The 10,508-nt window shown below is 38.9% G+C and overlaps 1 protein-coding gene across 3 annotated transcripts in view; it reads right to left on the bottom strand.

Annotated features, from left to right (window-relative positions):
* Positions 1–409: 409 nt before the first annotated feature.
* The window catches only part of LOC123319913 (innexin inx7-like), a 43,021-nt gene continuing 32,922 nt past the window's right edge, over positions 410–10,508 (bottom strand). Inside the window, exons 1-6 of one of the 3 annotated variants that reach the window (XM_044906993.1) lie at positions 5,276–5,536; positions 2,798–3,069; positions 2,545–2,728; positions 1,525–1,630; positions 1,242–1,467; positions 410–1,019 (exon numbers count right to left, since the gene is read on the bottom strand). In XM_044906993.1, coding sequence (XP_044762928.1) covers positions 594–1,019; positions 1,242–1,467; positions 1,525–1,630; positions 2,545–2,728; positions 2,798–3,055 — 1,200 coding nt within the window. In that variant the 5' untranslated portion in view covers positions 3,056–3,069; positions 5,276–5,536 and the 3' untranslated portion in view covers positions 410–593. Of the gene's footprint in view, positions 1,020–1,241; positions 1,468–1,524; positions 1,631–2,544; positions 2,729–2,797; positions 3,070–3,272; positions 3,417–5,275; positions 5,537–10,508 lie in introns of those variants that run through there. The other 2 variants (XM_044906995.1, XM_044906994.1) reach the window with 2 other exon arrangements.

Below are 10,508 nucleotides of genomic sequence, written 5' to 3'. Positions count from 1 at the left end.
GGGGGGTCTAACCCCTTGCTCATTTTTGACCCAAAAAATCGAGATTTTCGAAATCGAGTTTTTGTGCTAGGGTGGAAGCCTAGGCAACGCTGATTATATAACCGAAAATCCCAATTGGATCAGACGAATATAACAGGAGATATCGCGGATTGAAAATTGCAATTTTCGAAAAATGCCATTTCCAAGATGAAAATCTAAAGGAACGAAGATAGACTCGAGAAACTGTTCACGAGAAAATCGAATTTCTTCCATTTTTCATTTTCGAGTGTTATATATTCTGAAAGAGCAAGTCTTCTAGTAAGTCTACAGACCTAATATGTTCGCTACAAAGAGCCCTACCCTTTAGGAGAAAGAGAGGATCAACTGGATGAAGGACGAATCAGAAGGAAATTCAAATAAAATCAATTCATACTCATAAAAAAATCTTCAAGCACACAATTCTCTTCCATTCAATTCAACCACATCAATTTGGAAGAGCACTCACTTACACAAAAAATTGTTTAGAGAGTACATAAATAGTGAAGAATAAATAACGAACTCATGATTCATAAGTCCCCAGGAGTCGATATAACCTAAACATCTAAGAAAAAAAACTACTGATGCAACTTGTACATCTCATCCGGATTATCCACCGATATATCCTGATGCAGCCCGTCGGTCAGCTCGTTTATGATCTCCTTGAACAGCAACCCGTCCACGTTCCTCCCCAAATACCTCAGGAACAACCAGTCCTTGAACGCCAGATGATCAGTCATCGTGACCTCCGTCAGGGTGTTCAATTTACCCGGCGTGGCCGAGGAGAAGACGTACCTGTTAAACTTCGAGCTCCTCCCGTGGAGCAGGTAGGTGGCCAGCCTCCAGACCAAGTTGAGGGTGGAGATCACCAGGAGGATGACGAACCAGAACCACAGCACCGAGTAGATCTTTTCGTTCATCACGTTCAGGGCCATCACGCAGAGCACGTCGTGCCTCTGTATGGTGCCTGAGGGTCCGTACATTTGGAAGGAGCATTTGGTCACCTGCAAGAGATACGTTTCAGTGGCTGAAGACCCTACGCTGATTTGTAGCATGAAAACAGGGCGATTCACCACCATGACCCTCCTTTAAAGACCTTCCTACAGCCTGAATTGCCAAAAATTTCTAGAGAAACCGATCTGAGTGACCTCTGGTACCAACAGGATGGGGCTACAGCCCTCGCAGCTCAGTGAATCGCCCCTTGTATAATTCCTCCATCGTCTTACCTTGGGGAAGTTGGTGTCCAACAAAGTTTGACTCTCCAGGGAACCATCCAATAGATTCGGGCCGAGGGACCAAAAAATCCCGCCTAGGAACTTGTTGGTTAGGTACATCTGGAAGTAAACGTGTACCACGTTGAGGGCTTCGCATATGGCCAAGCCCACCGGCCAGAACCTGCTGACGTAGTGGCTCTTGATTATCTTGTTCTTTATCAGTTCGATACCTTCTCTCCTGGAAATGGTAAAAATTAGGAGACTGACCGATTCAATGTTGATCTTCCATCCTTACTTTTTTTCTACTGTTGGAATGGGGCCGCAGCTACTCCTCATCTCAGTCTCGGCGAATGAGTACGAAGCGTTTTGGATTCCCACCAAGAGAGCCTTCAATTTTCCACCTGTTTGAAAGATGTTACTTGTTTATTTGGGACACATTGCTCGATCTTGATCGGAAAATCGTTTCAGATTTGAGAATTTAATTCGAGGAACTCAAATGGCGACCAAACAGGGACCGAAATCAATTTTGTAAAGAGAGCCTTAAATTTTCCATCTGTTTGAAAGATGTTACGTGTTTATTTGGGACATATTACTCGATCTTGATCAGAAAATCGTTTCAGATTTGAGAATTTAATTCGAGGAACTCAATTGGCGACGAAACAGGGACCGAAATCAATTTTGTAAGGACAGTCTTCAATTTTCCACCTGTTTGAAAAATGTTACGTGTTTATTTGGGACATATTACTCGATCTTGATCAGAAAATCGTTTCAGATTTGAGAATTTAATTCGAGGAACTCAATTGGCGACGAAACAGGGACCGAAATCAATTTTGTAAGGACAGTCTTCAATTTTCCACCTGTTTGAAAGATGTTACGTGTTTATTTGGGACATATTACTCGATCTTGATCAGAAAATCGTTTCAGATTTGAGAATTTAATTCGAGGAACTCAATTGGCGACGAAACAGGGACCGAAATCAATTTTGTAAGGACAGTCTTCAATTTTCCACCTGTTTGAAAGATGTTACGTGTTTATTTGGGACATATTACTCGATCTTGATCAGAAAATCGTTTCAGATTTGAGAATTTAATTCGAGGAACTCAATTGGCGACGAAACAGGGACCGAAATCAATTTTGTAAGGACAGTCTTCAATTTTCCACCTGTTTGAAAGATGTTACGTGTTTATTTGGGACACATTACTCGATCTTGATCAGAAAATCGTTTCAGATTTGAGAATTTAATTCGAGGAACTCAAATGGCGACGAAGCAGGGACCGAAATCAATTTTGTAAGAAAGGCTGGATTAAATACTTGCCTTCCCACTTCTTCCACAACAGATGCGTCAATATGAACATGGTGGCTTGGGCGAACAACATAAAAGGTACCCACTGATAGTAGGCATGATGGATCACCGGCGATTTTGATTCCAAGGCGTAGGGTCCGACTCCCAGATGTGGCAACGTACCATTTTCCACTAGATCTGTATCCACGTATTCCACCTAGGAGAGAAGGAAGATTCGAAGCCTCTTATTTTCGATTTTCGACATAAAAAAGTGAAGTTTACTTACGATCGTGAAAGTCGACGTGAAGAAACAATAGGAACTGACCACCCTAGGGTTGAGCCTGCCGCCAACTATGCATTTTATATGTTCCCCGATATATTGCCTGGATGTGACCAATACCGAACACAAAAAGAGCAGGATGGCCGTGTGTCTGTAGTGAAGCCTGAAGACAAGGTTGTCGATCTGTACGTGGTTGATCAATGGTGAGGTCCTTAGCTTTACGTTGTTACGTAGGGCCAGGAAAGGCCTCAGGAAATCAGTCATGACTAGCGGTTATTCTGAAAAAAAAAATCACTATTCATATCATAGCCTGTATATTTATTATATAATTTTTCGAAAGGTTTTCACAGATTGTACAAAATTCAAAGGTACATTACTGAACAACCAAGTTTTATAACGTTTAATCAAATACGGTTTATTCTACATGGAATGAAAAAATTCATGGTCTTTTGGATCGAATATTCTTTTGAATTTCACTTACGTAGAATTGGACGAAGTAACACTTTTTTTACACTATAATTTTCACTCTGTTTGGTAGTTTAAGCGGACTTGAGGTGCGTAGGTATATGTTCATTAAGCTTCTCTCATTTTAATTAATTAGAATATCAACTTCCATATAGTAGAATAAATGAATTCAGTTTCAGTGACCTCTTTTGAAATGAGCCAATTTCTACTTCGTCTGTTAGTTTAAAATGAATATCAAATCAACTGATTCTAAACTTGAGTACAATGCAGGGGAATGGATAGTTAAAAAAAAATATGATTATTTGTCGACAAATAGTGGTACATCCTCTTAAAAATTCCACAAGACAATTTTTCATTTGAATGAGCTTTCTAACGGTCTTACAAATTCTTAAGGAATTCGAATACGCGTATCACTCCAATAAACCGAAATCAGAGTGAAATTATCTACTCGAATATTTAAAAGTCATTCTATCTATTTTTGTCTAATACTTATTTAATCGTCAAACTTAGATATTGAAAGTCAATATGGGGAATTGTCACATAAACTTTGTTCTCTCCGACGTTCATTGGAAAATCACACTTCTATCATTATATTGACATAGCTACGATTTAGAACAGCAGTCGATTTTAATTCCAAATGACACATTCTGTTTGCACTCTACGATAGGTGAATGAATTAGCGAAAAAAAAATTCATGTTTTACTCTAGTTCATCCTATTTGATCCGGCTTAAAAAACTTCAAGAAACTATCCAATTAAAAAAGTGTTTTTTGAGCGAAGATATACAGGGTGAGTCTTTGACTCGTACAAATATTTTAACAGCAGATTCTTGAGGTTTTTTCTTTCACTATTTTTCCCGAAACAACTAAGTTTGAAAGGTACAGGCTGTTGAAAAACCATAAAAAATGTTATTTACAGTTCAATCTCACAAACGGTTTTATCGAATGAAATGTATTTCGGAATATAGTTTCTCATTTATTTGATGAATCTTTTTTGAACACAAGATATCACCCACGTCTTCCAGTTTTCTCATTATGACCACTACGTACCATAAAAATACCAAAAATTCAAAGAACCCTACTCTTTAAACTAAGTTGGACGCTATCTGATGAATATTTGAACGTTTTGTTCATATTTCCTCGTATAATGCACCGTTTTCGAGTAATTTGACGTTCAGAAATAAAAATATCTGTGGAATTTTAAGAATTGGGTACTTTGGCTGAATACAACTCTCTTTAAAAGATCCACAGATGTGTAGTGGCACAGATTTAGCTAGTTATTCTGAAGGTAATTTTGTTTTTCCAGGGGTGGCACAGCTCATTATAAAAACCTAAAATGACTATATATTTTTATCAAGGCCGAATCGAGAAAAATGGTATGGGAAAAAAGTATTTCTTTTGACCTCGACAATTATTTTCTGTTAAAATATGTGTACGAGTCAAAGATTTGCCTTGTATAGTTAGTCATTCATTTCAGTTTTTCCTGATCAATTTTGCGAGCATAGTAAGGATGCTGAATACCTTAATTCGTGATGCAATACATCAGGACGAATTGTGTCTTATCTTAATTGGGATAAAGATAATAATTTCAGATGATCTGACGATTAGCAATCAGTGATTTAATTTTCAACCATTATCTTCCGAAAATAAATAGAACGAATTCAATGAGTTTACTGATTTAGATCTAGCTTTTGCTCTGGGGTGTGGGTTTATTTGGTTTACTAGATCGTTATCTCAGTAGTAGCCACAAGCCATGGTGGTGAAATTCTTTGGGACTGCGAAAGTTACTATGAAAAATAAAATGTAAAATGCTGGGATATTTGTTGATTATTTAGAATAATGAACATTTGGAAAAGCGTTGTTTCAAATAAGTGATTCCTGTGTATTTTGCAGAGAAAAAAGTATTAAGCTATCGACTGAACCTGAAGTTATTCATAAAAAAATTTGAAATTGTACAAATTGTTGTAAAGAGTTTGAAGAAAACTGAGAGTAGTTTACTTTTTTATTTCTCACTTCTATACCTGATTAGTTTATTTCCTTCTTCTATTTTGGATCCACTCAAATCTAGCCAAGTGGTACTTTTTCTCATTCGTCAAAAGTCAACGTTTTTTCCTCGAGAAAAAAAAAACTTTTTTCGATTCACCGATTCAGTGGGATATCTTTGTCACGACAGGACAATAACATCAATAGAACACGATCGAATGCCCACGAGAATTCAATATTTGAACAACTTTCACTATACAATGCCTAGATACCAACTGGAACTTTGAAATTGGAAAAATAGAACTTATCCCAAACGATAAGAACCTATGTGTGATAACGCGAAATTATTGATGATGATGATGAATCAGAATGCACTTGATTCGTCAAGTGGAACAGGTTTCCTTTCGTGAAATTCAAACATTTTCACGGGAAAAGATTGAAGTTTCCTGACCTCTAGAAACAGAGGAACGTCTGATGTATCCCAGACCATTAATTAAGTTCCAGAAAAAAGCCAACATGTGGAAAAAGAGTTCATTCAATAAATAAGGGCTCCCTTATAAACCTAACATCTTTTGATGTTCAAGTCTCCGAAGAAAATTTATTGGAACAACGTTGTGAATTCGAGACTGTTTGTATAAGAAACTGATTTATTGGAGCCGGAAGACACTGAACGCTACTGGTTGAAAGATGCCCGAAAGAGAGGCGTGCTTTATTTTTGGACCGCCTGTACAGTCTGGGACGAAAGTTTCCCGGTTGGGACAGAAAAAAAAACTGATATGCTATTTGTAAGAAATATTTCAAGCACTCCAATTCCATAAAAAGCAAGAAACGATGATAAATAGACAACAATTTCTTTAAATTCGGCATGCTGGGGGTAAATGTATAAGTAGTTAATAATTAAGGGATGATTCCTTGTCAAAAAATAGTGTAGAACTTTCATATAACATTTTTTCAAGCAGCTCCTGTATAGATACAGTCCCCTGAAGAGATAAATAAATCTTGAAAACTAGAGTAAGGAAAAAAGGGTTCACAATTCAACTAGAATTTTGAGAATTTCATTGCAGAAATTTTCTGGAAGAAAGCCTTTAGTATACAGACCTATCTGGGATAGTAGAAATTATTTATACAGAGTGGGCCACTGAATGCGAAACAGAGCCTCTGTAGGTCGGCAGAAATGACCTACAAAACAAAAACTGTATCAGTTCAAACCTTGTTACAAGTCCAACCCCTATATTTCAAATAGGGAAGATAGCTCATTTGGAGGGCCTTTCTATTCTGAGTTCAGCATATTAAATTTTTTTTTCATTCAATCCATTCGTTTTTGAGATATTCAAATTTAAAAATTTTACAGAATTTGTCATTTCGTAGAACATGCCGTGTGAATCAATCAAATTTTCACAATGCAAGGTAAGTCTTTGACTCTTCGTACAAATATTTCAACAGTAGATTCTTGAGATCAAAAGAAACACTTTTTTCTATACAATTTTTCCGATTCGGCACTGATAAAAAGATATAGCCATTTTAAATGTTCATAATAAGCTGTGCCACCCTTGGAAAAACAAAATTACCTTCAGAAGAACTAGCTAAATCTATGACTCTACGCATGTATGGATCTTTTAAACAGAGTTTTAGTCAGCCAAAGTACGAAATTTCCCGAATTTCACAAATATTTTTTGTTTTTGAACATCAAATTACTCGAAAACGTTAAAATATTCATTAGACAGCGTCTAATTTAGTTTCAAGAGTTGGGTTCTTTAAATTTTTGGTATTTTTATGGTACTTAATGGTCATAATGGGAAAACTGGAAGACGTGGGTGATATCTTGTGTTCGTAAAAGATTAATCAAATAAATCGAAAACTATATTTCAAAATTCATTTCATTCGATAAAACCTTTTGTGAGATAGAACTAAAAACATTTTTTTGTATGGTTTTTCAACAGCCTGTACCTTTCAAACCGAGCCGATTCGGAAAAAAAGTGTTTCTTTTGACATCATGAATCTACTGTTGAACAATTTGTACGAGCCAAAGACTCACCCTGCAGAAAGAAGCTGCAATTCAGCCCAATGCTAAAAATCACGTAAGTCATCTCATCATCGTTTAAATCATTCAGATGAGCATCTCCGGCGATGATCCGTGATCTACCAAACCGCACAGCATCCCATCTCTGGACTGTACGCTCTTAAGCATCCACCCACGACCCCGCCCATACGACTTAAGTCGCTCGAAAAGTAGTGGTGGGGGGATGCCAAAAAATCGAGGAAATTGTCATGGTGCCCGCTGACAGCACGTGTGAAAAACGGCAAAGTCAGTCTTTCAGCGTGCTTCGTTACCGGTTAGTTGCGAACAGCGAAAATTCCTAGGTGCAAGAAACGTCGACAGCTTTTTGTCAGCGATAGTTTAATCCTCTCATAACCGACGAAAATTAATAACGGATCCGAGTCGCCCGCGATTCGCGATTATCGAGTGATATACGGTCCGGTTGTGTCGGTGGCCGCGCTTGGTGACAAATTGACGGTGTGCCGTCGATCGAGGAACGATCTGATTTATCTGTCACCGCTGTTTAGTGTAAGTAATGAAGATGTTTTAGTTTTATTGGTGTTTTGGTACGTTATCATTCGATTATTTGCACAGCCTGTAGCTCATAGTCGATTGGTAGATAAAATTCAACCGATGAGTACCATTTTTCACTTCTATATCCTTCCTACACAATTGAGTCGCTTTTTTATGTTATTGTCTACACCTGTGGAAGACTTATATTCCCTCCTTTCATCTAAAACAGAATCAATTCAGAACAATTCAACCAGAAAGACGCGAAAGACCTTAGTGCAAACCGAATCTTTCTAGGCTGTGTCCCTGCTTGGTCGCCAATTGAGTTTCTCATATCAAACCCACCAACCAAACTAAAAGTTATGATCGTGAACAAGCTGCCAGAGCTTCACGACGGAGGTAACTAGATTCTTTAGATCTGTAAGTCTCAAAACGTAAAGTATAAACAATTCAGGGCGAGTCTTTGATTTGTACATACATATATTTTAACAGCGAATACTTGAGGTGAAAAGAAACACTTTTTCCTCTATTGTTTTTTCCGATTCGGCCTAAATTCAGTCTATTCAACCAATGGGTCTCCTAGAAAAACAAATTTCCTTCAGAATAACTGGCTAAATGTGACATTACACATCTGTAGATCTTTCAAACAGAGTTGTATTCAGCCAAAGTACTCAATTCTTCAAATTTTACAGATACTTTTTGATTTTTGAACATCAAATTACTCGAAAACTGCGCATTATACGAGAAAATATGAGGAATACTTTTATTTTACAAAATGACTGAAGACAGCATCTGAACATTTATATTCCAACAAATCCAAGCTCCAATGAAAAAAATTTGCTGAAATCGTCCAGAGGGTACAAGTAAAGTACAAACTTCATTGAGATTTTGTGAAATTTCCAAACTTTCATCATTGTAAAAGAGATTCCAGGACAGGGCGTATTTCCACCCTGTATAACCTACTCTAATCGATGAATAATCACGGAAATCCCTCACTTACAGCCTCTGTTGTCGTAAGCCAACAAAGCATTACGGAAAATTGCGACCAATTCGAAAAAACCACTCTAGGAGACAAACAAAACGTCGCGTACTCTCAAACAAACACAAACCGACCAAAAACGCCATAATGAACATAACAAAACCAACAAACCTCCACGCGATCTCCCTTTTACAATGCGTAAATCTCATACTGCGAACCTACACCATCACCGAACATCGCATAAGTGCCACAGGTTTTCCGGAAAAACTCCACTTTCCCACCATCAGAGTGGACTACCGTAAGAAGATTTCTTCGAATTTCCTCCCGTCGCAAGCTGATTTCTACCTGATCCACGATAACGACCAGGAAAAACTGAAAAATCAGGTGAAGTACCTGGGAAATGTCACCAATGCAAGTTTCAATCCAAGGGCTAAATTTCTGTTCATCTCCAAGAACTTCAGTGATGGGGAATTAGCAGGATATTTGTCGACTTTCTACATAGTGGACGCTATTTTCCTGAACGTGGATACGTGGGAAATATACACGTACTTCCCGTACACTCAAAAAAGTCTGAATGTCGTTAATACGACGCTGGAAAGTTTGGGAAACTGCAAGGATATATCTAGGACTCCACTGTTCCCACCAAAAATACCAAACACTTGGGAAAACTCGACTTTACTGATCACTTTCAGGCATTTCGACGCTTACTCCATGTGCGTCTCCTGTCCAGAAAAAGGAATTGATATAGATCTATTCGAGATAATCCTGAAACGCACCAAAATCAAAGGAAAATACTCCATGACACCCAACGTCACCGACTTGGATTTCTGCACCAATTTTCACATTTTCATCGGAAACTACGGCCCCAAATACGCAGGTACCCCTTACGGGGAGTTCTCCATGTCCTACACAGATGACGCCATCGTCTGGATAATACCAGCACCACGCCCCATACCCAGATGGAGGTATTTCCTGGAAATTTTCGAGGTAAACGTGTGGATAGCCTGTTTTTCCACCATCTTCGTTATGTCAATCGCTTGGGGCTCAGCCAGGTGGATTATCCAAGGCGTATCCATAAGGGAATTCTCGACGGTTCCAGTCTCAACCTTCCAAATCTTCCTGGGACAAGCCTTCGGCTTCCACACAACCCTAAATAGCCATTGGATCCTGGTTTTCCTCATCCTCTTCATGTCGATCTTGATGAACTTCTTCTTCGCAACCAGACTGACCTATCTGCTGAACGGCAGGAACATGGAGGCCAACATAAAAACACTCAACGACGTCATCGACCACAAGATGTTCGTCGGTTGCCCCTCGTCAATGTTGCCAACGTTTAACAACACGAAAAAACGCGCGGAGCACCTCAAAAACTATTTCCGCACTTGCGATTACACCCCAAAGTGCCTCACTAGAGCCGCCGTCGTCAGGGATATGGCGGTGTGCAGGACCATAAGGAGGACGAGGTACCTGAGGAGTCTCGTGGACGCCGAAACGGGGAAATGGATGGTGAAGGAGCTGCGTCCGCCGATTTACGTGAAGCAAGTGGCCGCTTTCTTTCGCAAGGGACTCCCTGTATTCGGACTGTTTAACAGGCACATTTTCAACCTGGTGGAATCCGGAATTTTGAAAGTTATCATAGAGAGGTACGAAAGGAGGACGGTGGTCGAGGATTTTTCGACGCCGGTGAGGAAGCTGCAGTTGGACCATCTGGTCGCGCCGCTTTTCCTGTGGTTTTTCGGGGTTA

This window comes from Coccinella septempunctata, chromosome 9 (assembly GCF_907165205.1).
Source record: "Coccinella septempunctata chromosome 9, icCocSept1.1, whole genome shotgun sequence".
Classification (NCBI taxonomy): domain Eukaryota; kingdom Metazoa; phylum Arthropoda; class Insecta; order Coleoptera; family Coccinellidae; genus Coccinella; species Coccinella septempunctata.
Note: the sequence above shows the minus strand (reverse complement) of the source record. Positions and strands in the feature narration are given on the sequence as shown.